General features: G+C 52.6%; 8 protein-coding genes across 8 annotated transcripts; 6 read left to right on the plus strand and 2 right to left on the minus strand.

The window, feature by feature from the left end:
- Positions 1 to 1,792: 1,792 nt before the first annotated feature.
- On the plus strand, positions 1,793 to 3,049 carry BDZ83DRAFT_715567 (phosphoesterase; the record flags this gene model as incomplete). Its single annotated transcript, XM_060511758.1, has 3 exons — positions 1,793 to 1,900; positions 1,961 to 2,274; positions 2,326 to 3,049. 3 exons carry the CDS (start codon positions 1,793 to 1,795, stop codon positions 3,047 to 3,049), a joined length of 1,146 nt encoding a protein of 381 aa, XP_060370542.1.
- A 3,494-nt stretch (positions 3,050 to 6,543) lies between these two features.
- On the plus strand, positions 6,544 to 8,788 carry BDZ83DRAFT_601297 (uncharacterized protein). Its single transcript, XM_060507092.1, has 6 exons — positions 6,544 to 6,897; positions 6,964 to 7,102; positions 7,160 to 7,338; positions 7,391 to 7,427; positions 7,478 to 7,545; positions 7,597 to 8,788. The coding sequence occupies exons 1-6, from the start codon at positions 6,802 to 6,804 to the stop codon at positions 8,578 to 8,580; spliced, it is 1,503 nt and encodes a 500-aa protein (XP_060370543.1). The 5' UTR covers positions 6,544 to 6,801; the 3' UTR covers positions 8,581 to 8,788.
- Positions 8,789 to 9,908: 1,120 nt separating this feature from the next.
- Positions 9,909 to 11,243, minus strand: BDZ83DRAFT_373150 (6-phosphogluconate dehydrogenase). The gene is made up of 3 exons (XM_060502654.1): positions 10,930 to 11,243; positions 10,205 to 10,866; positions 9,909 to 10,142 (listed from the first exon to the last, which is right to left on the minus strand). Exons 1-3 carry the CDS (start codon positions 11,123 to 11,125, stop codon positions 9,996 to 9,998), a joined length of 1,005 nt encoding a protein of 334 aa, XP_060370544.1. The 5' UTR covers positions 11,126 to 11,243; the 3' UTR covers positions 9,909 to 9,995.
- Positions 11,244 to 12,397: 1,154 nt separating this feature from the next.
- On the plus strand, positions 12,398 to 14,096 carry BDZ83DRAFT_646842 (uncharacterized protein; the record flags this gene model as incomplete). The annotated part of the gene is made up of 2 exons (XM_060510021.1): positions 12,398 to 13,103; positions 13,936 to 14,096. 2 exons carry the CDS (start codon positions 12,398 to 12,400, stop codon positions 14,094 to 14,096), a joined length of 867 nt encoding a protein of 288 aa, XP_060370545.1.
- Positions 14,097 to 16,811: 2,715 nt separating this feature from the next.
- Positions 16,812 to 18,716, plus strand: BDZ83DRAFT_715570 (carboxylesterase; the record flags this gene model as incomplete). Its single annotated transcript, XM_060511759.1, has 6 exons — positions 16,812 to 16,970; positions 17,026 to 17,133; positions 17,221 to 17,437; positions 17,501 to 17,573; positions 17,639 to 18,371; positions 18,441 to 18,716. 6 exons carry the CDS (start codon positions 16,812 to 16,814, stop codon positions 18,714 to 18,716), a joined length of 1,566 nt encoding a protein of 521 aa, XP_060370546.1.
- Positions 18,717 to 20,593: 1,877 nt separating this feature from the next.
- On the plus strand, positions 20,594 to 22,825 carry BDZ83DRAFT_373283 (uncharacterized protein). Its single transcript, XM_060502655.1, has 5 exons — positions 20,594 to 20,961; positions 21,018 to 21,094; positions 21,145 to 21,663; positions 21,716 to 22,014; positions 22,088 to 22,825. The coding sequence occupies exons 1-5, from the start codon at positions 20,704 to 20,706 to the stop codon at positions 22,618 to 22,620; spliced, it is 1,686 nt and encodes a 561-aa protein (XP_060370547.1). The 5' UTR covers positions 20,594 to 20,703; the 3' UTR covers positions 22,621 to 22,825.
- On the minus strand, positions 22,790 to 24,424 carry BDZ83DRAFT_780397 (alcohol dehydrogenase). Its single transcript, XM_060515532.1, has 2 exons — positions 23,923 to 24,424; positions 22,790 to 23,791 (listed from the first exon to the last, which is right to left on the minus strand). Exons 1-2 carry the CDS (start codon positions 24,296 to 24,298, stop codon positions 23,031 to 23,033), a joined length of 1,137 nt encoding a protein of 378 aa, XP_060370548.1. The 5' UTR covers positions 24,299 to 24,424; the 3' UTR covers positions 22,790 to 23,030.
- A 1,169-nt stretch (positions 24,425 to 25,593) lies between these two features.
- Positions 25,594 to 27,313, plus strand: BDZ83DRAFT_566540 (carboxylesterase; the record flags this gene model as incomplete). The annotated part of the gene is made up of 5 exons (XM_060503857.1): positions 25,594 to 25,845; positions 25,924 to 26,069; positions 26,126 to 26,194; positions 26,243 to 26,978; positions 27,044 to 27,313. The coding sequence occupies 5 exons, from the start codon at positions 25,594 to 25,596 to the stop codon at positions 27,311 to 27,313; spliced, it is 1,473 nt and encodes a 490-aa protein (XP_060370549.1).
- Between the last annotated feature and the right edge of the window lie 200 nt (positions 27,314 to 27,513).

Raw genomic sequence — 27,513 nt, forward strand, 5'->3', positions numbered from 1 at the left:
TGTTAAGCCTTGGCGAAAAAGCTTACATAAGGCCGACATTTCCGAGCACCGAGGTGCTAGAACCGAGACCCTCCGAGCGATGCTTTCCACTTTTATGGCTGTCATATGTGGGGCATCTGATAAGATTAGATCGGCCCTTCCCCTCTCAAAGGTCCCCGTTCTTGACTCACACGACAGGGATTAAGATCAGATAAAAATTTTGTACACTAGCACCCACCACAGCTGCAACCCACAAGCCGACCCAACATGGGGATGAGCCGACGCAAGACGCGTTGTTCCCACCATCTTTACCTAAAATGAACATGGCCTCCATCTTCCACCATTCACGCAGATGTTCACGTCGATCCACGATCACGAGAATTACACCGACCGTACCTCTCTTTCGCTCTGCGTGCTAACCCCGACTTCACAAGTTCGTTCACTACGGCAGACAACAGCAAGACTCAGTCATGACACAGCAAAAGACGCGACTAGAACGCGGCTTGGCTGGGCTGAGCAAAGCCAGTCTGTACTCGACGATCGATGTCTCGTGACACACACCATTGAGCGGTAAAAGGGGGCCGTCAATGCCACGCGAGTCACCGTTGCATCCTCCCAAAAATGCCTCTAATGTCGTCAGAACGTTTCCAGGAATACCTGCTCTATCCGTACTGGCGGACCATGCAGAAGTCAGGGCTGTGCCACACCGACTGCCACTAGCCCTGCCGACGAACCCGGTCTTCGCGATGGACCTTCTCCATCAATGGATCTTTTTTGTCATTCAATTCCTCGGGAACGCCTTGGCGCCAACCTCTTTCATCAGGTCAAAATATCCGGTTCAGAATTGTGTGCACTTGACACTGCAAGTCTGCATCACAACGAGGGATATTCGAATCTGAAGCAGACAACAGACTCTGGATATGAATGGGAGAAACGACGAACGAGATCGACAGGTCACAAAACACTATATCTGTCAAACATGACAACTTGACAAGCATGGAAGTTGCTGGCAACGACACATCTCAACGGGGAAAGTGTCAAACAATGGTCTCCCCAGCTCCAGCGGACAACGTTGTTGTCGGGTCCCGAATCCCGAACACTTCCATCCATTCTGGCCATTCTGGTGGCATGTCCCCGACTCTGAACTTTTGAGGATTCTTCCTTTCCAAGACATGGGACCGGGGCCCAGCCACGCGGGCCAGTCGTTAAGCACTTGTGGAGAAAAGCCTTTCCAGCTGCAGCGAGTCGAGGCCATTCAGGTTCCCTTGCAGATTGGAGACCCCATCCGCTCCAGTCGACACGAACGGACACCCCACACCAAAAGGCCCAGAAATCTTTTGCAGACCTGCGGACTCTGCACTACATCGCGCGATCGTCCACGCAGCGGCGGCTACGCAACCGCAACCTTCAATCCTCGCGGCGATTTTTCTTCAACCCACCAGAATTTTCTTATCAGATCAAGACATCCCTGTCACCACGGATCATCGCTCCGAGATCGGTGCATGGGCCGACGTGAGCTAAAGCGCCACATGGAGGCGTTCAAGCGTTTCAAGGAGATCGACGTCAAACACTGCACGGAATGCTTGCTTAACTACGCGACACACAGCCGCCATGGCCCCGGTGTATTGTAGCACGCTGAGACGTGAACCGGGGCGGATGCGAGCCCGTGGCGATTGTTTGGTTTCTTCTGCTTCTCGTCACGAAGAATCGAGGCTTTTTCGCAAAATAAACCACCTGATTGTTGGGATTTCTTTCTTTGAGGTTGCCGATTGATGATTGCGATGCAGTAACGGTGCTTGACGGACTTTGTACGATGCTTCTCTCTTTCTTTACTCTGACCGGATTGCTGGCGATCGTCGGAGCCTTTCACATCCCCGGCAGGGGCTTCGATCGGTTTATTACCATCTGGCTGGAAAACCAGGCACGTCTGCCCACATCCCTTGATGGCCAACCCCATTCGCTAACTTTGGTTACTCAACAGGATTTCGCCAAAGTCGTTAAAGATTCCCACATTGCTGATCTCAAGAAGGACGGGATTCTGCTCACCAATTACTACGCGCATACCCACCCCAGTCAGGCCAACTACATTGCAGCTCTTGCTGGAGACTACTTTGGCCTGAACCATGATGAACCGGTCCGACTGCCGTTAAACATATCGACCATCGTGGATCTTCTCGACTGGAGGGGTCTGTCATGGAAAGCGTACATGGAAGATATCCCTGGCCCAGGTTACTTGGCTGCTGCCAGCGACGGCCAAACAGGTGATGGAAAGTGGGACTATGTACGGAAACACAAGTTGGTTTGCCCAGGGTCCTGCTGGATCCGCCGATGCTAATATCATATCAGCCCCTTCGTATCATTTGACTCCATCAACCTGAACGGATCCCGCCTGCTCAATATCGAAGGGTTTGACGATTTCCAGACCGACTTTGAGAAGAAGAAGGTGCCGCAATGGGTATTCATGTCTCCCAACCAAATGAACGATGGCCACAATACGTCTCTGGAGTATGCGACAAAATGGGCACAGGATTTCCTGAAGCCAATGTTAGTCCCGGGCGCCTTCAAAGAGCGCACGCTCATCCAACTCACCTACGACGAGTCTGAAGATCACGGAAAACCAAACAAGATTGCGTCACTGCTCTTGGGCAGCGCACTCCCCGAAGACAGGAGAGGGACGGAGGACAAGACGTTTTATACACACTACTCAATGTTGTCAACAGTTCAGTTCAACTGGGAGACGCCAAATCTGGGCCGGTACGACGTTGGGGCCAATATCTTTCAGTTCGTGCAAGACCTCGGTAGCAGAGTGCTTGTACCGAACAAAGACCCACCCAATATGGCCTCCGTGAACAATTCGGAATCATACTTTGGACCGCTTAATGGGGATGCGAGCAAGTTTCGCCCCTATCCACCCCCGAATCTTGCTCTCAATGGGTCCAGTGGACTTCCAATCCTGGAGCACACTCGTCTCCAATGGGTCTTCCACAATCAGCCGACTCCATACGACGGGAACGGTACTCTTTACGACGCCAATTCCCAACCTCAGTACATCCCGCAAGCCGTCCAATAGCGTTCGCCGGATGCCAGGCCGGAGCTCATCCTACGGGCTCGCATACAGGATCGTTCAAGGAACGGCCGTAATATCATATGGGACGCACGCAAGGTTAAGACGTCTTGCCCTGATTCGAAGGAGTTCAAGTCCGGCTTCTATAAGCCCCCATGAGCGCTACCAACTAGATTAAGGTCGCGTGAAAACGATCTTTCGATCCACGTTGATACAGCTCGATATCTCGAACATAAGCGCACGATGGCCTTGCGATTTGAGCTACTTGGGCATCTGATAATGACAGACGTTCCCGGCTCAGAATAGAGATGCTAGGCGATCTCCCGAAATTCATCAAAGAAGTTTTGCGCGGGATACCCCAGACGGACAGCGGATGGCTATCTTAGAGCAAGCCACAGGATGGGAGTTGAGCCTAAAGTGTGGGAGCCGACACCGATGAAATCAATGAAGTCGATGTCTGGGATGCACTTGACGCATGTGGTACTCCCCAGAGATGCCGAGCTGAGGCAGTCGGCGCTCTAATGTCCCAGGCCGATAATGATGGGGAAGCAGATGTCGATTGTCGATAGATCAGAGTTTGGGAAGGCCCGTCCGGTTGCGCCACGGCTTTCGGAGGCGGTTGGCCGACGGCAAGCTTGAGACATCCTTCAGGCTTGGGAATGTGGTTGTTTGTGACACCTCAGCAGCGTCCGCCACAGTCCTACTTTTCGGCGGTCCCATTTTGCCCACGTTATACCATTTTGTCCATGTCACACAGCCATGCTTGTCGCCAACGGCGTCGTGGTCTGCGCCTCGCGGCAGTTGAGCAGCAAGTTTCATCGCCGAGACGAAAGGATGGCGGGCGTATGTAGTCGCAATCAACCTATTGAATTTTACTATCGATCTGAATCGATCTGGGTTGTCGCCTTGCCTGAAGCGCGAGAATAAGGCTATTCGTAGTAGTCCGTCTCAGCTCAGATGCCAGCCCGAAAGACCCGTCAGCGAACAGTCTTGACGAACCAGCCTTCGGAAGATGCGGAACGTTCGGCAAAGAGGGGATCTTGACCTCGCGGTCCGTCTCAAGATGCACTAAGAGCTGGTCAATCCGCAGCAATTTCGGTCGACGGGAGATGCACATTACCCGCGGCATCACCCGTCTCATGAGTCGGTTACAACCTTGAGACGATCGATGGACACATGGTCATAGAACAACGGGAAGCGGGAGTCAATTCGGCACTGCAGCAGGATCAAAGCCGGACAGAATCGCAAGAAGAGAATCAACGGGAATGGCTTCGGTGGCTCACTATGACTCAAGGTTATTTGAAGCGTCAGAATAGTACACTGATTTAGAAAGATTCCTCATCTAGGAGATGCTTCTGAATCGTGATAGTTCTTCTAGACGCAGGCCGAGCACGAGACTACCATCGTGAACTATGTTGACGTGCTCATTTAGTTGTGCCTACTTTCTTAACTCCCAAACTGATTCAGTCTGCCCAATTGCGCCGACTCGCCGACCCATGCCAACAAAGTTCCACGCCAGTCACTCGCTGAGCCATCAATGATGCGACTTGCAGAGCATAATGCCATCTTAGCGTTCTCCAACCAGAGCCGTCTTTGCGCTTGCGTACTAGCGCCAGGAGATGGAGGGAGCGGCGCATCATTAACAACACGAGGTAATCTAGTCCCTGATCCGTCATGGAATGTCCATGGAATGAATGTGCCAGTTTTTACGCACGAAATTTTACTTCTCTTCCGTATTGTTGAAGGTCGATTCATCGCGCCCGGTGGCTGCCATTGAGCCACCGCCAGATACGCCCGAATCCCCCGCTCTTGAAGCATTCTTCGACGTCACCACTAGAAATCCTCAAGGTTGCAGTTCAGATTGCAACTGTATGCTACGAGAAGTGCCGGGCCCGCAGATTTTCCCCGCGACGGGTGAGCCCGGTGATGCCAGCTATCTCCCCGTGGGCGGAGAGACATGCATGTAGCCCTGGACGAGACATTTCCCCCTCATCGAATGTTAATTGACGATCCCCGTCGGCACAACCGAAGCACAAAAAGAAGCGTTACCCGCAACGGACATACTGCTATTTGACACGCTTACGGGCACTTTTGGCACGTTGGAAGCCGTCTCTGTACCACTGTTTCGTATCCAGCTTGCCATCGTGTAACAAAAGCCTCCCGTTGGACTCAAGAAAGGACACCAATTACTCAATATGCCAACCATTGGCGGGTACCGCTCGAACATCCCGACAGCTGCGCGATGCTCGATCAGATGTCAGTGCCATATCCACTCTTGCGCTAGCAATTTTCGCCTGGCGTTGCGCTGGTCTCTGGTCCTCCCGTGCTAGACGCATCTGAAAGTCTGAGAATGGGGGGACGATGCCAGTCTCCTTGGCTTGGCCCTGAAATCTTCTTGGGCCGAGACACTTGCGTCCCTGCATGGATCGACGCTGCATTCCAATTACATACACATCCCGAAGCACGGACACCATACCTTCAAGGCTTTCCCAAGTGCCGCTATTATTGTTCTTCCTTTGTTCCTTGGGGCGGACGGGATGCATACCTAGCACAAAGAAGAGCGTGAAGCTTTTTCGCAGGTAAGATTTGGGGAATCGCGTTTCTCCTCTTCTTGGCCCATGGAGTTGTCCGTGTTGCGCTCAAGTCTTTTTTTCCCGCAAATCTGATGAAACTAAGCAAGCCTGCCGTGAGCAAAAAGGCAAACACGAATCAGTCCAGCCACAGAGCACAATGACTTAGCCTCTCACCCTCTCTCCTGGTCGGCGGGCAAGGTGGCTTTTCGAAGTGTTTTCCGAAGAGAGGGGAAAGGGGGGGGGGAGGGGGTAAATCTTATCCTACCGGTTGGGTTTTCCATCTTTGTGGCAGACTTCCTGTTCCTGTTCCTGCTCCTTCGCGACAAGACGATAATGGGCGATGGATGGGAATGCAGGAGTCTAGGAGGACCATTATCCTAACCTCCGGTGCTACGGGACATGCACGTAACCGTCGCACCTAGGACAACCTCACGCAAGTCACCAAAGACGCATGGACGTAGGATCCACCGCCACGAGGTTCGGTTGTCTGTCCCATCGATCTTTGGCCCCGCAACCACAGACTGGGCCGTTTGGCCAGTCACATCCGCGCAATAGGGTATCACGGACTTGCTCCTGAGAGTTAGACGGGAAGAAACCCCTGATCCAAGACACAGCGGCATCCACTTCCAGTTGCTCGATGCGCATGTTTAGACTTCATCTGGGTAAGGGTGACGGGGTTTTCGTAGTCCGAATTGTTGGTGAACGACTCCGTAGAGCCAAGTAAAGTAGTTAGGTAGGCTGTTGTTGTTGACTCTCGAGCCCGTTACCCGTACCCTCCTCCCCGGCCGAACTGTATTGGTATACCTTAGAGCGGCTTACTCACTAGGAGTTGATAGCCATTGAGCTACCCAACGCACTAAGACCGGATGTGCCCAACCATGCCAACCTACCTTAGAGTTTGCCCTTGTCATTGGCCTTTCCCGTGTGGTTCCCCTGAAGAAGTGGTGCCTGCTCAGACGGCAGCCCATCACATTTGTCTTATATCGCAGATGTCCTTCCCACGTCGGCCGCCCCCCTCCGGTCAATCCTGGATGACATGACAAACGTCTGTGGTTGCCCGTCAAAAACATTTGAGGCAAATTCTCGTCCTGGTCACGACGGGCCTTTCTCTGCTCCTTTCCGTCTTTCCTTTCCTTTCCTTCCCATTCATTCTCACAGACATCTTCACCATCAGCATCGCTCGCCATGAGGCAATCGATACTGCTCGGCGTCGCGGTCGCCTTCTTTGGTGCTGTTCAAGGTTCACTGCTGGAGTTTGCAGCCATGCTGCCCCAGTGCGGGGTGGGTTTTCGCTTTCCACCAACTCAGATCTAGGAGAATCTGACTGACATCATTCCCATCATCTAGCTGGAATGTACACTCGAAAAGTTACCACTCTCGGCTTGTAAGGTTCCGACAAACGATACCTGCATATGCAGTGATCATGATCTGCGGATGAGCGTACAAACATGTCTCATCCAGCGGTGCAAGAAACTAGAAGCCATAGGTAAGGCTTTCCTATCAACTGATCATAGATGCAGAAGAGGGACTGACAGCGATACAGACGTTGCAAGGATAGAAGCTGAAGCATGCCAACGTCCGGTCCGTAAGCGAAAGGTGGACATCATGGTGCCACTCATCCTCCAGATTACCGGGATTCTGGTGGTTCCGTTACGATTATACGCGAGATGGACGACGATGCATCGATTCGAGGCCGACGACTGGATCATGATGTTCTGCGGCGTACGTTGGATCATCCATGAGTATTGAGGGGCCATATTCTAACATGCTATAGGCTATGTTTATCGTTTTTGTCGTTGTTGGACAGCTTGGTAAGCCTAGCATCCGTTCGATCCCATGATCCTTACTAACAGCCGCAAAGCCGGGCACGTTGCCTTTGGAGAAGACATCTGGATGGTCGAGCCAGATGAACTCACCTTAGGATTAAAGGTAAGAAGAATAAGCGCACACGAATCATTCATCAGAAGCTGACCTTTACAGCTCTTCTTCATCGACGAAAGCATGTACCTCGCCTGCCTAGGCCTGACCAAGATCTCAGTACTCTTCTTCTACCTCAGAATATTCCCGAATAAGTCCTTCCGATGGGCAACATACGCGACCATGACATATATCATAATATCGACCACGGTCGTTCTCCTGATGCAGATCTTCCAGTGCATCCCCTTTGAATTCAACTGGGTTGGCTGGAAAGGCGACTATGGTCCGCACCACTGCCTGGATATCAACGCACTAGCCTTTGTGGCTGCCGGGCTGAGCATCAGCCACGACCTCATCATCCTCGCCTTGCCTCTTCCGCTGCTGTTGCACCTCAACACTTCCAAACGCTCCAAGATAGGCATCCTGTTCATGTTCAGTCTCGGCATCTTCGTCCTCATCACGTCATGCATCCGGCTCCGCTACATCGTCTCGTTCACGCAATCGCTCAACCCGACGTGGGACTTCACGGACCCCCTCATCTGGTCCGGTCTCGAGGCATCCGTATCCATGATTGTCGTGTGCCTCCCGGCGCTCCGGATCTTGCTGAAGCGTGGCTGGCCCAGGCTGTTCAGCACGATTGGCACCGTGGAGATCCACTCGGCACCGAAGAAGAATACCAACGCGTCATCTCGGATGGCGTACGCCATGAAGGTGGCTGAAGATGGCGAGGGCGATGGAAACGGAGACCACAACGCGATGAACGAAGGGGACGAAGAGGTCGCTGACGCAAAGTACGCCGCGAGCGAAGCGAGAGCCGCGAGGAGGATGGCGGAGAAGAGGAGGAAGTTCTTCTCGTTCAGGTCAACGACCGTGGAGCCCAACGAGAGCGAGCTGGAGCTGGAGCTGGGCGACAAGGTGCGGGGCGAGGTCAGGACGCAGATCCGGTACCATGATGGGGAATCGGTGACGAGGAGGAGCTCTATTGAATCTGGGATTCATGTGAGGACGACGACTACCATTCACGACGCGAATGGGAAGACATTTTGAGTCCGTCAGTTGAGACGCTCAATCACGCATACACGGGGGACTTGAATTTTCGCATTTCTTTCACTTTGGAAACCACAGCACTTAGGAGACTGATGATACCATTGCATCGCGAGGCGTTGGATTTACTTAAGGGAGTTTCTCTACAAGAATACATGTACGTAATAGTAAAAAAAAGTAATATCATGTCTAATTATTAGTATACCCTTATGCCTTTCACAACGAGCAGATTTTGATCCATTTTGAACAAGATAGATGTCTCAAAGGCAACAGGAAGTGGCGTATCGAGTGAAGACCGACTCGAGTCCGACGATTGAACGACGATCTACTTGCCAAGAAAGGCGTTCGTTCATCCAGGGTCCCCCATAAATCACAGCTAGGGCTTGTTTCATCAATTCAACGTCTCCCTCAAGATCGCGAGGGCTGCTGGCATGGATCAATCCGGTCAAGCGTACGTACACATGAAATAGCTCAGAAAGCAGCTGGCCATTTTCGTCCCATCAATGGCCTGATTCTCTCAAGCTTTCGTAAGAAGGCACAGGGATTGGTTGATGGGTAAGGGGATGATCCGGCTCCGAGAGGGGGTTTTGCCCGCCCGGCTCCCGCCGCCGCGTTTGGTGGAAGGGCTTGTGATCGGAGGGGAAGAGAAGGCGGGGAGATAGATGCAGGGAAGAAGTTTGTTTGCCGTTCCCGTTGAACAAGCTTGTTTCTTTGCGTCTCATATGACTGGATATGTGAAACACCAGAGGTACCTTGAAGGGCTCGGAGGAACGTGGTGGTGTTTGGTTCCATGGCCTAGCTTATCTTACCTCATGACAATGGAGACCGATCAACGCGCAGTAATTGAGTAATTCGTGTTTGTAGAGAAGCTGCACGTCGTACTGCAGTATCACAAGTTCAAGGGTCGACCGCTGGGTTGAGGGAGTCCGAGTCAGCTTTGTGGCCCACTGGTGACCATTCCTTCTCATGCCTGGCGTGATTAATTGAAGCTTTTTGCTGGATTTGAAAATTGATTCACTTGAGGATAACATACATGATCTACGCAAACAGATGGTCCGTAAAGTCAAACCAGAAGAGGAAGCAAGAAGGTGACCCCCTGGCTTCGAGTCGACGCCGTCGCAATAATCCCAGCGACTGTGAACTCTCTACCATCAATTCCTCACTGTCAGATGTAAAATGGGGCGAATAGTCGATATTCTTGATGAAGTTAGGCTATTGAATGATCTTCTTTAGTCCTAGAAAGCACATTGTTGTTTGCATTGTCTTACAGGCGTATGGACCGACTTTTCGTTGAGCACCTCGGTCACACACATACAGTCAAGAGTGTGACTTTACAGATGAGACTTCTTAAGTCCCATTGCTGATATGATGGGAGACTGGTTGAGATAGATTGAGATGTCAGAAAGATCTCATCGTGATCATGCTAAGCCGCGGTCCCTCTTGATATCCCACTGATGCGCACGGCAGAGCTCATAGAGTACATCCAAAATGGGCGTCACTATAGATTGCTTGTGTGCTTCTCGGCAGATTTCACCAAGAATGTTTTCGTGCTCAATCAAGTTTCTCTAGAGCAATCAGTGAGTATAGTCAAACGCATTGGAAGGGGGGATGGGACAGGGAGTCATACCTTATCAAAGTCAACCTGCATGCTGGGTTTGATATTCTCATCCACCGGATTCATCTCTATAGCCTGCGTCATGGCGCTTAATGGGATATCGTGACCTGCAGCCGCCGCTACTTCGATCACTTCTTTCATGGCCGGGATAACCAAAGAGTTCATCGGACCGTCCGCCGTTCGTAGCTGGCTGGCGTTCACCCTCGTTAAAGCACAGATGGGGTTGAACGAAGCGTTGTAGACGAGTTTGCTCCATCGGTCGAAGTCGACGTGTGGTTTATAGAGGCAAGTCGTCTTACCTCCAGAACTATAAATGTCGACGAAGCGTCTGGCGGCGTGTTGCTGTTCTTCTAGGCCGATGTTGGCGTTGTGAAAAGCGCCAATGTGGAGGAGATCGGGCTGCTTCTGCTCGATGACACCTGTTGAATGCTCGTGCGCGTCGATGCGGCTTACTCCAGAGAGTACAACAGTTGTAGGGAAGCGATTGAAGAAGGGGAGCTGGATATTTATGCCGTTTTGGATGAGTACGATGACTGTTCGGCCTGGGACGACGGCTGGAGCGATGATGTCTGGCAGGCTTGGGCCGGCGTCTGGGATTGTTTTGGTGCAGCAAACGACGTATTCGAAAACGCTATCAGAGCCTGAGTTCGTTGATTCCGGGACGCTATTCAAGACTACGGGCATCGCAACTATAATGAGCGACATGGCGAGAAGGTGGCCGGGTTACTGGAACTGACCTTCGGTAGGCCGCCAGCCCTCTTTATCGCCGTGTTCGCAAGACTCGATTGTGAATCCATTGCGCTTCACGACGTCGAAGTTGGAACGGAGGACTGCGGAGACCTGAGCTTGTCCTCCGGCTTCGAGGTTAAGAGCGGCGATCGTGCCGATGCCTCCACATCCGACAAGGAGCACGCGGGCTTTGTCTGATGTCATTTCGAAGGCTGTGGTCTTGCTTGAGCTTGACCTCTAATTTAAGGTGTCTTGAGAGAAACCTGTGGATGAATCATTCTTCTGGACACCACCAGGCAATATCACCGCCGGCGGCAACGGCATATTTGAACGGGGCAAGATCCGGGACCGGACCGGCTTTTGGCTGACTGTTACCCCGCACCCCACTATCAAGACCCATAATGAGGCCCGGACCGGCTCCAGGACGCTCGGCGGCTTCATCCGAAGCGCATGGGCTTCTCTTACATATTACTTCTCTCGCGGCGGCAGTACGATCTCAGCAGGACATTTAGTCATCTCTCACATTTTCTGTTTCTTCTTCGTGCCAAATTGAGCACCTTGGCCATCTTCAAGTCTGCAAGGCGACATGCTATCGGCAGTATGCGTAGCTTTTCAAGCACCTGGGATCCGGCCAGGCTATGCTAACTATTATGTTCAACACGAGTCACCCTTGTCACTCTGGTGCGAGTCCGGTCCGTTGCCTCTCATCCTCTACTTGAGACAGTGATACCTTTCCGAGCAGTGAAGCCGGTGACGTGGCCCGCAAACTCGGAACACAATGCTTTTCTTGAGGTTCCGAGAGCGAGGCACAAAAACGGTGTTCGTGTTCGAGGGTTGGCCTGAAACCTGTGGACGTGTTCGGTTCATTCCAGTGCCCCTGTCGTCGGCCATCCCACTAGACCAGATAGTTTGACAGCTGTCAGGGCGACGACACCGCTTTCTTCTCTTTTCTCGGTTCCAAGTTATCGGTCCAACCTTGACGTTGCATTTGGTCATCGCTGCTCTTTGGAAATAAGAAAATCCTGAAGCCCAAGTCCGTGGGGGACCATGCACATTTACAGCTGACACAAGGCGGAGAAGTGAACACCGAACCACATCTGCAAAGGACAAGGATTGCACAGACCATTTGCCGCAATTTTGTTGGTTCCTGGCCGTTGGTTTCAATGTTTCTTCTTCCAACTCAACGACCAACCTCACAGGCCCCTTTTCCTAACACCTACGGTTATTCCCCCCGAGTCTCCCGCACTCAATCTCTTGACCGGAGCATTTCGATTTCCCTTTTAAACTTCCTTGCAAACCTAGTGTGCGGTAGAATCCAGGAACCCGCAAAGGAACAAACCTTAGCCCATCGCAGCAATACCCATAAGCGCATCTCCTCATCGGAACTCTCTTTCACACCACACGCCAAGTCAGCCTCCCACTTACCGGTAGCCAATCACGAAAAACGAAGCAATGGCACGCCAGGGCAACGTAAAAATGGCCTCCTCTGGCTCGGCCGCGGCGATGGGCTCGTCCTCTACGGATCCCTCGTCTGCACCCTCCCCGCGCGACCGCATCATGACGCATATGAACCGCGACCACCAGCGCGAGCTCTCCCTCTACCTGCGCCACTACGCCGGCCTCAGCCGCTCCGCCGCCTCGTCGCCGTGGCTCAAGGACTGCACTTTCGAAGGCATGACCATCGCGGCCGGCGGGCTCGGCGGCAAGGAGTTCTTTATCGAATTCAAGCCGGCCCTCACGGCGTGGGAGGACGTGCGGCCTGCCGTCGTGGAGATGGCGCGCGCGTCGCAGCAGGCGCTGGGGTACAGCGACATCACCGTCGGGCACTTTGCGCCGCCGCAGGGCTTTGACGTCGTTGTGTTTGGCGCCGTTGCGTTCTACTTTGTCTGCTGGCTCACGCTTGGGTTTGTGCTGCCCGGCACGCCGATCTGGTCCTTCCTCCAGACCGCGTTCCCCGGTGGCCCAAGGTTCTATCGGTGGTTGGTCAAGGCCATCTTTCTGCCCGTGTTGGGAATTCACCTGAGCGAATGCTATTGGTTCCACCGTACGAGGCTTCAGAGGCACGGCATCGAGTTTGGAACCGGCTTGTGGTGGACGTGGATTGGAAGTCTGTTCTTTGAGGGGCTACCTGGCTTTTGGAGGTTCGATGGCATTGTTGCGGCTAAGAGGCAGGAGAAGGAGAGTAAGAGCCACTGAGTTTCTTTTGGAGGAGAAGCATATGGAATAGGCTTTTTTGAGGCGAGTAGATCTCCTCTGGATGCGATCAGGCGGCTTCATACGGCCTTCGACTCGCGAGAAGACAAGGGAGGTCGATATAGCAAATCGGCATGACCGCAAACAGTGTTTCGAGATTCGGGTCCTTCCCTTTCACAGTTGCGGCCAGGAATAGATCCACGAATATTGGCAGGTTGGACGGTGGAAGAAAGGACGCTCTATTTCATAATCAGCTTTCTCTATTGATGAGTGTAATGTTAATTGATGAGACACCCCGAAAGACCCTTTTCTATTGCGAGGTGAGGAATCATCGGAGAGACATTTGATTCCGGATACAATCTATTAATTGTCGAGTTATCGTGTTTGCACAAACATGATGGCTGTGAAGGTGTGAAGATGATTTGGAATTGCTTGCTCTCCAATGAGATGGAGTGGTTGGAAGTCACAGTTGTGAAAAATTGAGGTTGAATGCTCAGGAGCTGATCTCACGTCGAAACTCATGATGAATAATGAGATCGGATAAGGCACGATGAGATTGAAGGGCCGAAATGAGAAGGACCACACCGACGAGTGAGCTGTTCGCTCTTTCCACACCACTTCGCCCTCGCTTAACATGGTAGACCCACTCCGGCCGGCGCCTAGGTACCTGAGCTTGCCTTCCCCGCGATCCCATCGTGGACCTCCCTTCCGACCACCGTCCACATCCTCGTTGCCGATGATCTGTCAGCTTCAGCATTACTTCGCTCAACAGCGTTGAACAATGTCACCATAGATGCAGACACCATGCCGATCACTGCTAGCTGATGCCACGTCGTCCGTATTCCAGACTGCACGACTTGCCGTCCTCCGAGGGGATGGCAGTGCCACATTGAACGCCTCGGGAAGCCTTGCCGCCCGCCTGTCTTCTGATAGCCCCACCGGGCACTTCTGCGAGACAAACAACGCTATCTCTGGGAGTTGAAGAAGTCTCTCCGATAATATCTCACTTTCCTAATCGGACGATTGTTGCGAGTTCTGATGGCGGCTGCGGCAAACCTCTTCGCAAGATTAGCGACCTTCACCAATGCTACGCTTCCGAATCATCAGCTTGTTTGCCTCCAGCAACAAAGCTCCCCGAGATCTAGTTTCGCTCCCGAATAGCAAACAATACCTACAGGTTGTCCAATCGCGACTTGTTCGTAGATATCTTGGCACTGCCCAATATCTTCTCCACGATCGCCTGCAGACCGCAGACCGGGGCCTCGGTCTACGAGATCGACATGGTCGAGCTTCCACGAGCAGGGGTGCGGCACATGATGAACTCTCAACTACGTACTGTCACGGTCAACACAACCATCATCGGGAACCTGTGCACAAATATATCTCACCACTCCATTCAGTATCGGCAGTTGAGCAACTCTAAGCATTGTTCGGCTAAACATCGAACGACACGGGTTTGCTGAGCAAAGCATCGCGCCGAGAGAGAGAGAGAGAGAGCCTGGATCATCCGAGATTATCTTGCACTCGGAAATCCGCGCTCATTCAACATCAAAATCACCATCATCGGCGATCTAGAATGCGGATTACAGGATATGAGAGAGGCACAGGACGAACCGCAAGATTTCGAGGAGCAAACGGGACAGAGGGCTGCGATAACTCAAAACCGTTCTCAGAGGTATACCACACAGTTGGCCAAGTGTTGCTACTCTGTGCAATACACATCACAAGCATGATAGTAACTTCGGTCTTCAGGTGCTCGTAGTGACAATACCTTCCAGGTCTTGACAAGCTACGGGAACTTGCCGCCTCGCGTAGAGCATCCGAGCTTTGCAACCCATCGCGGGGAACCCCGATCTCAAATCACCCTAACCTCACAACGGTGAGGGGAAACCGGCCTTAGCCTCAGAAGCTCTCTATACTTTGCAGGCGGAACCTTGAGAGTTTGTCTTTGGCCGTTCCCTAGCGCAACCGAGGCGCGCTAATACTGCAACGTAGAGTCTGCTGCTCTTCTACCACCAGACGGTCTAGGCGTCATCAAATCTGGCAAACTCGTCTATCTGGATCATCTTGACTGCCCTTACAGACCGTTCTCTTGCCCGGAGACCAGGGTGCCAACAAGGCTTGCACCGTATACGCGCTATTTCTTTCGCACCCATCAGACTCTGAAGACGAACGCGTGGCCATCATTTGGGAGGTGCGGCAATCTTGTCCAGCGGCACTATCAGTCTGGTCTCTTAGTGGACATCGAGTCTCACTGGCTGTAAACCATCTTATTTGTGCTTTATAGCCTTGTTTTGCCTTTCGTCTGTTCTCAAGTTGAACTCAATTCAGGACTATAATGCAGTAACATTACGCCTATACGGAGTACCATTTCTAGATTTGAAGCAACATACGTTATTCGATACTCGGTTTCGGGACTCACGCTCGGTCCACGACCGCTTTCGCTCCTCGAGCGAGCGCGGGATGCTCCGTCTCTGGCTTTGCTGCGCCCTCACTCACTGCATTGACGTTGAGAAAGTCTAATGACATCGATGTTGGGCTAGCTTTTCCAACTACACAAACCGGCGTCGGCACGTTTGTCTTGCTGAACACACCCAGCCCGGCAGCGGTTCATTCAAGGGAGGTGTAGCACTAGTCTCCAAGGCAAGGTGATCATCTCCCGTTTGCTGCAGTACTGCGCCATCAGCAAACCTACTCTTCGCGACGAACCCTCTCTTGGGAATGGCATGGAAGTTGGTTGTACAGGCTATGAGGAAACAACCAATCGACGCTGACATCAATCAACTCGCGCTGCCAACTCACTGACCCGTGAGGAGGCCCTTAAAGGCGGCATGGCAAGTCATGGCACTGCCGCGCCGACCTAGCGACCCCGCTCCACTAGCTTTCGGTTACCTTGTACTCGCTAGATTCACCGTTACTGAGGACCCTCCGTGCATACGATGGACTTGTCTCACTGTTCCGCAGTCTGTCAGTCAGCCTTCAGGCAAGCTGGGCTTCTGGATGGTTTTCGAGGTGCATATGCGGCTGTCAATGTGCATTTGATGGCTGCAAGTATCTGAAAGGAAAAACGAAAATTTTCTCCATTGTGGACTTCTAGGTTGGATTTGGGAGTTGCTAAGAGAATCGAGAGGGGCAAGCAAGGCTCCCTAATTCGGATAGTGTTGCGAACTTACCCACAACCCGACTAACCCCGGCCCGCCTCGATAGACTAGTCGACTTAATGTTACTGAGGCTCTATCGGAGGAATCCCACGAACTGGCCTGCCATCCGCACCTTTGCCCGGCCACGACGTCCGTATGGACAGGGTTCCCTGCAGCAAACAGGTGAGTGGTCGACGCGAGTCCCGCCCATCTTTCAGGACTCACACTGGCAAGCGGGCTAGTCATCCGGGGTACCCTTCGTGATAATGAGACGATTGAGGAGGGCATCGCCCATTCTTGGGAGCGGCCCAAGGCAATCGGCGAGCTGGGGATCGTCCCCTCGGCAAGCATGGTCCACAATGGCTTCAGCAAAGTTCGTTGACATAAAGGCGAGGTCAAGGTCCCCTCCTGTTGCGAGCCCAGCAAGGCGGTCCTCTTAATAGCGCCTATCCGCAGCTTCAGACTCAGTCTCCTGGTTCTGCCACGCCCACCTCACCTCACCTCACCTCAGGTCTCTAGTCTATCGTTAGTTGAGCTCTCTCACCCTCAACATCACCATGAGAGCCCAAAGCATCATCAGCAATGTCCTGAGGGCCGTGGTCACCACCTCCAGTCTGGCTGCTGCCAAGCCGGTCCTCCCTCGCTGGACTATAGGACAGTCGGTGACGACTTCCAGCGGTCCCGTTGCAGGACATGTTGCTACTGGCGTCGAACAGGCAAGCCTACATGCGTTAAAAATGAAGAAATTCGACTAACAAAAAGACGTCTTAGGTATCCGAATATTTGGGTATTCCGTACGCTCAGCCGCCGGTTGGGCCCTTGCGCTTCCAGCCTCCAGTCAAGTTTACCGGTGCTTCTCCTATCAATGGCTCCGACTTCGTAAGTCTCCCCCAAAATTTTTGGAAACATTCCTCCAGAGGTTCAAATTTAATGTCTTGTCAACGGTATACTGATGCATCTCAATAGGGACACCAATGCATGCAGCCGGCGAACGCCCCCACTAGTCTGGAAGCTGTCTTGAAGCTCGGTATTCCCGCGTCGGCCATTGAAGTGACCAAAGCGCTGGGTGACACGGGCTCTCAGAGCGAAGACTGCTTGACCTTGAATGTGTGGACCAAGCCACAAGCCGGCGACTCGAAAAAGGCTGTGATGGTCTGGGTTCACGGGGGTGCTTTTACCACAGGTACGAGTGCCTTCGTCTGAACAAATCAAGAAAGCATGTACGGTGTACTGACTCGGGTTGTAGGAAGTTCCCGCATCCCAGCGTACAACGGAAAGTTCATTGCAGACCAGAATGACGTGGTGGTCGTGTCCATGAAGTGAGTCGTCAACGGAGGCTCGGGGAATTAGGTCTCGTCAATGCTAACTCGGGTCAACCTTGAAGCTACCGCCTCAACCTCTTCGGATTTCCAGGCAACCCGGTCACCGCCCCGAATCTTGGTTTCCTCGATATTCGCCTGGCAATGGAATGGGTCCGCGATAATGTGGAGAAATTTGGCGGCGACGTCAACAGGATCACCATCTTTGGGCAATCTGCCGGGGGCTCCTTGGTCGACTACTACTCTTACGCATACGCGTCCGACCCCATCGCCAGCGGTTTCATCCCCATGAGTGGCACGGCTACTGGATTCGGTATCTTCACCAACCAGACTGTGAACGCGAAATGGTTCAACGTCACGTCAGCGGTCGGCTGCGGTAACAACTCGACCGACCCCAAGGTGGTCTCTGACTGCATGCTCAGCAAGCCCGCCACAGATCTCCTCACAGGTCTTTCCTCGCAAGATGCCGGTATGGCTTCCGCTGGAGGGCTCTCTTTTGCCCCAGTGGTAGATGATCGTCTTATTTTCGCCGACTACAGCATCCGCGACTCGGCCAACGCAGGGTATCTCATCGGCAACACTGAAAACGAGGCTGGGCTCTTCAAGATCGGAGCCCCTGACCTCAATGAGACATACTGGTTTGGTTTCAACCTTGTCGCTTTTAGCTGTCCCGCTGCCAGAAGAGCCGCGCGGGCCGTCTCTGCGGGCCATCCGACATGGCGATACCGTTATTTCGGCGACTTTCCTAACCTTGCTCTTACAACGACGCCGCCCAGTGGAGCATGGCACGCATCCGAGGTTCGTCACACTTTCTTTTTCCGTCAATATTCTTGGCTTGAGACATATTAGCTGACATCGCTTAATAAGCTCCCTGTTCTCTTTGACACCGTGCCCCAGGCGGCAATCAACAGCACAGCGCAGGAGAATGCCGTGGGCAAGTACATGCGTGGTGCGTGGGCAGCCTTCGCAAAGGACCCAGTGTCTGGTCTTCTCAACTACAACTGCCATGGCACGTGGCCCAACTACCAGGCCGACGGTAACACTCTGAACCGCATCTCATTCCAAAACCAGACGGGTGCCAATTTGGCTCAGGGCGACTCTTACGACGGCTTCTGTGCGCAAGTAGGAGTTCCCGTTGCTTGAGGACTCTGAATACGCCCTTCACAGGAGGCATGAAAATAAATGAACTCATATGAAGCTACAATTTTCTACCATTTACAAGATACATTTTTAATATACTCAAAAGTATTTTCTTCTCTCATACATCGCATCCGATGACTCTGTCTGAACTACGTTGCGTGTTCCACTGACCTCGCCAAGCCGCTTTCGGATTCATGAAGAATGCTCACTCTCAGACCAAAACCATTGGCGATGTAATGGTGGCCTTGCGACCTTGAGAAGTCTTCGTCCAGTCATCAAACTACAAGTAGGCTCTCGTATGTCTGGTCTGGTTTCAGATCCCTCGAGCGATCTTCAAGATTTCGATGACCAGTTGCCAAGAATGATATTTCAATTGGGACCTGCAGGGTGCCCTGGGATATGACGAGATAGTGAACTCCGCTGGAAATGAAGCGGGCAGGGGCGGTGATTAGGGGTAGCAACCACTGAAGGGGTACGTACATGCCCTGAATCCTGAGGACAAAAGACCGGAAAAGCTGGCTGTGCACGCTCCAAACTCTAATTGGACTTCTTTGTACAACTCCCGTCCCGAACATCGTCTCTTTCTTCTCCGTCTCAACTCCCATCCATCCTCTCTACAACCATCATCCCGGGTTTCCATCACCCTTGATTCCAAAAACAACTTCTCGAGGCATTTGAAATCATTCAAAAGGCAAAATACGAATACCGAACCGAAGTCCCGGAAAGTCTCCCCGTTATCGGCAGAACAGGCAACGAGCCCGTGTTCCTCGCTACCGGCTCCTCTGCTCAGCCTGCTTGAGTTGCTGCAACCATGCGGCCACCGGCTGCATCTTATCGTGCTCTTCAGCTGCCGAGTCGCTGCGGCTAGCCACCGCCTCTCACGTGTTTGTCATGTCCGGTTCCCTGCCGACGAGGTACCTTGCCTACTTGACGCCGTCTGTTCGCTCCATCGACGGTCCGCAATGCAGTTAGCCCCCTCGACTGCAGTCCGTATCTCTCCGACGATCGTTGGCTCCTACATTGCCGCAATTGAACCCCTCATTTGCCTGACGTGGCATGATTGAGACCATACCTTTCACCGGAAATGTTCTTGGTCGGGCGAGCGAGTTAATGGGACGCGGAGGCTGTCGCAACGATCGGCCATTGCCGACTGATGGCGTCTTGGGTGACTTTGCCCGATCGAGCTTCGTCGACGATTCTGGTGTCGAGAACTGTTCACCGTTGGGTCAATTGAAATGAATCCCTGGTAGTTGTACGCACTTACGGTGCTTTCCGTTTATGTCGTTGGTTGCTACTTCTCTCGTGCGTAGGAAGTCAACTGGGTTGAGTGGACACTGAACCAACAGCAATTCCTACACTGAAGGAGCCATTCTCGACGGCCTAGGCGTCGCATTGATAATGATCTTTTAACACGGCTTCGAGTGAAGACCTCGTTTATGCGCAATTGAGTAGTCGCGATCGCGTGCGAACCATCAGCGAGCTTATATGCGGACACTCATGCGCGACACTGCGTACTCCACCGTATGGGACAGAATGACGGACAGTTCTCAAGTTCCACTCCAGATGATGAGATCTTGCGTCTCTCGTGGCTTTCTGGGGCGTCCAATGGGCTTATCAAGCCATCACCTCCGCTCTGCATTCGCCATTGGACTCTCCAGAGTGAGGCGGCATCTCTTGAGACACGCACCCCCTCTTCGACTACTCTCAAAGATGTTATTCGCAAATGCGCGTACAGTTGCGAGCGTGGGGTCAAGGAGCGGGGTCGTGTAAGCAGCTGAGTCTGAGGAAGATATAACGACACCAAGTTGCCTTGAAGCCTGGCTCTATTTTCGCTCGAACATCATCGAACAACGCCAATTCGCAACTGAGCACCCTATTCATCACTTTCCAATTAACCTGTTCATTCCAGGCAGCACAATTTCAATTTTGAGAAAAGAGCAGGATGTTCCAACCCCAGTGTTAGCGTGCACTCTCTTACCCGTACGAGGAAATGCTCGCCGTCTCAAGACCAACCCCCTATACTAGACCTTCCTATCTGAATTCGTTTCCTCGATACCACCGCAGATCATCGAAGAAGAAGTCCTTCGTCGATTTTACCTGCTTGCTTTCCCGGTTCAAGGCTTTCCAACATAGCCGGCCGGGCAACTTCTCACCGGACATGCCTAAGAAACACGAAACCCCTTCCTCCAAATCACCCAAGTCCTCAAGCACTCGAGCCAACTCAGACCTTGTAGTGAGACAAGTATCAGTGAGTACTCACTCCCCTGTTCCGCTGCTTTGACGATCAGTCACTCACATAGTCAGGGAACACACAGCAACAGACCCTCATCCCCAACTGAAGGTAGTGGGGGAGGAAGTGAGGCCCAAAGCGCCTCTCAAAGGTAGCCCAACTAATGCGTTGGACTTTGCAGCATGCTGAAACTTCTGATAGATCATCACCTCCGTCAATCTCTGCATCTCGCAGATCTGAACTCGCAGATCGGCCTGCTCGCGCTACCGACCCGGCAACCGGTCGAAATCGTACCAGTCCCGCACCGGCCGTCATCGATAACTATCTGGCTTACCGCAAGCAAGCGTTCATCAAGATATTCATGGCGAGGGTCTGCGAATGGCTTGACGACAACGTCTACAATCTTGGGGATGCCCACGATCAAGACGGGGGCTGTCAGCGCGGCTCGAAGGCTTCCAGCTCAGGAGGCGTCAAGAGACGTGCTACGGAAGCGCGTCCAGTAGCTGGTCAGAAGCGGCAACTCAAGGGGCGTGATCAAGACGAGGAAGGCTCCGAAAACGACGAGAATAACGAGCGGAAGCCCAACAAGAAGCGTACCAAGACTGAGGAGGATGATTATCGTCAAAAGTTTGCGTGCCCTTACTACAAGAACGATCCCGTAAGATACAAGAGCCATCGAACCTGTGTTGGTCCTGGTTGGCACGAGATTCATCGGGTCAAGTGAGTGTAGTATCCAGTCATCCATCAAACACTTCCACTGACACGATCAAAGGGAGCACCTCTATCGCAAACATCGCATCTACGCCTGCAACAGGTGTTTTGAGACCTTCAAGAGCGATAACTCACTTCAGGAGCACCAAAGAGCAGCCATACCTTGCCCCGTGCTCGACAAGAAGAAGCGGAAGCTGGACGCAAGTGCAGGGATGGATCAGGAGACGGAGAAGCACCTCAGAGCGCGTAGGCAACCCGGTAAGCACGACGCTGACAAGCAAGACGATGTCAGCAAGTGGTACGAAGTATATTACACCCTGTTCCCGGGGACGCAAGACATTGGAAGCCCTCCAAGTCCTTGTAAGTTTGAACCTCCGATTAGAATAGACACCTGAGATGAAAAGAGAGCCCAAGTAATTGACCTTGGTATCAGGGTATGACACCAACCCGGACAAGACGAATGCAGGCGACTCCAACTCGAAAGGTTTGAAGTATGTAAAGTACTTGCGGCGTGAGTTGCCCAACATGATTCAGCGTGAGCTCGAAAGAGATCTCAACCGCTCGTTTGAGGGCTATGGGGATGGTCTTATGGACCGCCTCTCGATTTGGATCCGAAACAGCTCGGCTAGGTGTGCTCAAATCTTTGAGCACATACCCTCACCTTCGCAGGTGGCGGACCTAGAAGATCCCGAGACTGCACGAGGATCTCGGGCGGTGTCGCCACAGGTGTCCCCTGATACCGACTTGACTGTCGGTATCGATGCCGATGCCAGTGTCGGTGCCATCGAGAACGCTGTAGAATGGGATTTTACCACTCTCGATTGGGACATGCCCGGCTTGTTTGACCAGTTCAACATTCCTTTGGTTTGCCCAATGACAGACGACCAGTGCATTACAGATCCTGACTCCGCCTACGGTACTGGCAGTATTGAGGACTCTTCTGGGGCTCGACAGAATTACATGTGAGAACAAGTGAAATACCTTGTTTTCACCGGGTCCTATGTTCTCTTGGTGCCTATACGTTATGATTTCATCATCATGGTTATTGAGAGCTGTGGCACTTTGCCATAGTACAGCCAACTTCGACAATCATCGAATCTCGTTCTTTACCCACCACTCCTTTCCCACTATGTCTAGTGGCTGCATGTATTTCCTTTGTGCTTGTTCTCTATTGTCATACTCTTGATAGTGTTGAGAATATGTAGGAAGAGGTTGTACATCTACGGCGAACCGTGTACTTGGGTTCTTCCTGTCAGGCTGTCATCGAGTTGCTAGTTGTCCTTGTTTCGAGCTATTACATCTAGTATAGTGATCTTCCACACTAATTCCACTCTTTACCATCACTCTTCACTCGACTTGCTCTACATACGATCTAACTAAGGGAACCGAATTACGACTTTGTTTTCCAAGTGATCGCTATAGCGACGGTAATACTCCGGGGCATCCTCAATACCAATCTCAGCCGTCACTACAAAGCTCGGCTTAGCGACACCAGATGCAATCAAGTCCAGCAAGGGAGGGGCCCGAAGCAAAGGCAAAACGATGCCCGTCCCGACAGACAAGCCCTTCCTCCACAGCGAGGCCATGGGGATAGAAATCTCCGCAGGCAGGGTTCCAGCATTGGGCGCTCCTTCGGTGCTGTTCCCGCCGCCGTTGTAGACACCACCGATGCCCATACCTCCATACACGGCAGTCACCGCAACCATGTTCTCCAGCACGATGCCGTTGTGCGGGTCTCCCGTGGCGCTGACCGACTCGAAGCCCACGCAGTCGAGGCTACGCGCCACGCCATCAGGCTCGCGGTTGAGTATCGCTTCCACGGGGTCTTGTTGGGAGAAGTCGATGGGGATGACTCCGAACGATTTGGCTTGCTCGAGACGGCTGGCGATGCGGTCGACGACGTAGACTCTGGAGGCGCCGCGGAGCTTGGCGGAGTAGGCGGCTAGGAGGCCGACGGGGCCGGCGCCGAAGATGGCGACTGTGTCGCCGGGTTGGAAGCCTGAGTAGGAGAGGACGTGCCAGCCTGTTGTGAAGACGTCTGAGATCATGAGGTAGTCGAGTTCGGATGTGGTATTGGTTGAGGTTATTGGGATGGGGATGAGGGATGTGTCGGCGTAGGGGACCCTGGCGTACTCGGCTGGTACAGGATGAAGGATTGGGTCAGCTTGGGTTGTCTCTTACTCCTGAAGGCAACCGCCCGTACGGTGTCCGAACAGACTAATCATACAGGAATAGAGCGCTCGGGTTATCTTCCGAAAGAGAACATACCTTGCAGTCCGCCATAGTTTGTGCTCCCAACGCCGAAGGACAGGGGGTGCGAAGGCCCCCAGTGCCCGTCGTCAGCGTTGTCTGGAATGATGACATAGTCGCCAACCTCGAAACTCGAGACGGCGTCGCCGACGCTGGAGACGTAGCCGACGGCCTCGTGGCCGAAACCGTAGGGCACGTTGGGCGAGCCGCCGAAGCCGTGATACATGTGGAGGTCGGAGCCGCAGATGGCGGAGGATGTGATGCGGACGACGACGTCTGTCTGGTTGATGATGGTGGGGACGGGCATGTCGATTACAGAGACGTTGTAGGGTTGGCCGAACCAGGCTACTGCTCGCATTGTTGACATTGTTGCGTTTGTTATGTTGAGGGTCATGGTTACGGTTCAACAGAGGTGCTCCAAGGGGAGAGGGTGTGTCTCTGATTGTTTACGGTAGCAACGAATACTGGAAGCAGAGCAAGATGTTTTGTTGCTCTCTTTTTGGACAAAGCAGTCAAGGAGAGAGATCAAGACTTCGATTCTTATAATTTATCGACTTTGTATGGCCCGGTATTCGGAATGATGCGTACGCTTACGATAACGCTAATGTTCATGACGCTATCTCCATAAGAATCGTCATCATAACGTGCCATAGTGATAATTTGTTTTTCTCAGTCTGGCATATCTTGCAAGTGCAACGGGACCGCCATCATGCAAGAGCGGCCTGGTCCGGCTGCAAGCAGGCGGTGATGACCGTACATGCGAGCCGCGTACGCATGCATGCAGATCAGTCGAGGCGTTGATGCTGATGCCCTGGATTCAGCAAATCCTCCTACACGGCGTTCTGCTACCTGCTATCACGAAGTTTCGTAGGGCGGAAGTTGAAATTACCTGCTAGCAAAAAAGTCCCGGTTACACCCCTGTTAGTCGCTGACACGGGGTTAAGCATATCTCCCGAGGAACGGCAGTGCACCGCTTACACTCAACTGGACTTCTCTTGTAGCCGCCAATAGGAATAAGTCTAAGCAAGGACCGACCCCGTCTAAATTGGCTGGTCATGTACGGGCTTAAGGACCTGGAAGATCTTTCTAGCCTGTCATCAAGGCCTATTACTTGTATCACTAGCGAACGATGACGAGAGCCAAGCAGATACCACAAAGCTCGATCTGTTCAACACCCCACTGGATAAGCCTGAAAATCTTTCGGAGAGCTTGTAGACCTGCGTAGGTAGTGTACGGATCTAGTTGAAGTGTAATTTCCGTGTCGGTCTCGCTTTAATTCATCTATGCAAACTTCTGAATGACAGCGAACGGCACTCGGCCGATGAACTTATTGGTTTGGGCGAGAGTATAGCTCTCTGAAGTAAGACTGTAAGGCCAAATTACTAATTAGGCAAGTGGTTTACATACACGGAGATATCCAGTCACAGTCGGACCGAAGTTCATCTCCCTTGGATATTCCGCAGCAACGCAGTGACGACCATAAGATCATCTGCTCATATTTCGGGGATGCCGATTCTCCGCCCTTTCTCTGCATTTAAAGAGTCCAGCGATTAGAACTCTCCATTTAACTTTTCCTTCCAAACCACTCACATCTCTTCAATCGTCAAAGAGTTCTTTCTTTTCTTTCACTCTTTTGGTTTCACCCCTCACTCTCTGTCAACGTCATTCTCGTGTGGAAGGTCCTTCGTCATGAAGCATGCCACGCTCATTATAGGCCTCCTTTGCGGCCTCGTGGTTGCAAAACCTACCAACTTCAAGACCTGGTCTGTTGGCCAGGCGGTCTTCACCACCAGCGGTCGTGTCATCGGCCACGCTGCCCAGGACGTCCCTGATGTTTCCGAGTATCTCGGCATTCCGTTTGCTGCTGCGCCTGTAGGCGCTTTGCGTTTCCAGCCTCCTGTTCCCTACGACGGCTCCGCAGTCATCAATGGCTCTGCATTTGTAAGTCTAGTGACTGTCTCGGTCATTTCTGCCTACCTCAATTTGGAAACGTTGAGTGCCTAACGTGCTGCGAAACAGGGCCCTGGCTGTATGCAACCGTCTGACACAGAGTACCCTCAAAGCGAGGACTGTTTGTCAGTCAATGTTTGGACTAAGCCGCAAGTTGGTGAGCGGAAGAAATCCGTCCTTGTCTGGGTTCACGGAGGCGCTTACTCCTATGGTTCGTGAAGTGTTTGAGTACCAGAAAATCCAAGCCTTGACTAACGCGAGTTACAGGAAGCGCAAGAGAGGACGGATACAGCGGCCGTTTCTTCGCAAACGACTCGGATGTGGTTCTGATGTCCATCAAGTAAGAGACACTACTCTAGTTGTCGGGAACAAGGACTCACGATGCCAGTTACCGTCTTGGAATCTTTGGATTCCCAGGCAATCCCGCCACAACTGCGAACCTGGGATTGCTGGACATGCGACTTGCCATGGAATGGATCCGTGACAACGCCCAAAAGTTTGGCGGTGATCCCAGTCGGATCTCTGTATTCGGTCAGTCCGCCGGCGCCGGAATGGCAGACTTTTACGCCTACGCCTATGCCTCGGATCCCATTGCCAACGGCTTCGTCCTTCAAAGCGCAACCGTCGTTGGCTTCCCCGCTCTTAGCAGGAACTACACGTCGACACGGTGGTTTAGACTGGCGGCGGTCGTTGGCTGCGGCACTGGCACAAGCAATTACACTGACCCCAAGCTTGTCACGGACTGCATGAAGAATCGGACCACCGAGCAGATCTTTGGCGCGTTCGGGCCCGAGGAAACAGGCGTTGGCTCTACGCCCGCTTTCGGGCCCGGCGTGGACGACATCCTCGTCTTTGAGGATTACACCGATCGCCGAGCTGCCGAGGCTGGGTACCTGATTGGCGACAATGCCAACGAGGCGGGACTCTTCCGTTCGATGCAGCCGAATAGATCAGACGCGTACTGGAACGACTTCAACTTTAGGTACTACACCTGCGGTGACGCCATTAGGATCAGCCAGGCTGTGAACGATGGGATGTCGGCCTGGAGGTACCGGTATTTCGGAGACTTTCCCAACCTGGCCATCTCTAACAACCCGGCCAGCGGAGCCTATCACGGTGCCGAAGTGAGTGTTTTGCCATGCTGCCCTGGACTCGTACATCGTGAGGTTAACTAAAGTCTTTCCTCTAGCTCCCACCTCTTTTCGGGACGCTGCCTCAGACGCCGCCCAGCACTTCAGTCGAACTGGCGACTGCTGAGTTTCTTCGGGGAGCGTGGACGACTTTTGCCAAGGATACTTCCTCTGGCTTGCTTGGCTATGCTGGCGGATGGCCGATCTATGATCCTTCTCAGCCGACCCTTGCTCAAATTGCGAGTGACAACCAGACGGGAATAAACTTGGGTTTCGGGAACTCGTTTGATGGAATCTGCTCGTCTTTGCCGGCGATTCCTCCTTCCTAGACTTGTTGGCATGGCGTCAGGGTGCTCTGCTAGTTGATCAGGTTTCTGATACCTGCCACTCTTACCTCAAAACTCTCGACATATGGGCACATAGTCTGGTTCCTGCATTTATTCCAACATTGAGTTGGATTTGATGCTTTCTGTAAACGACTACATATTCCTAGAAGTGAAAAAGTAAACCCGCCGGATTATTTCAAGAT

This window comes from Colletotrichum acutatum, assembly GCF_030867785.1.
Source record: "Colletotrichum acutatum strain CBS 112980 chromosome Unknown BDZ83scaffold_6, whole genome shotgun sequence".
In the NCBI taxonomy this organism is placed as follows: domain Eukaryota; kingdom Fungi; phylum Ascomycota; class Sordariomycetes; order Glomerellales; family Glomerellaceae; genus Colletotrichum; species Colletotrichum acutatum.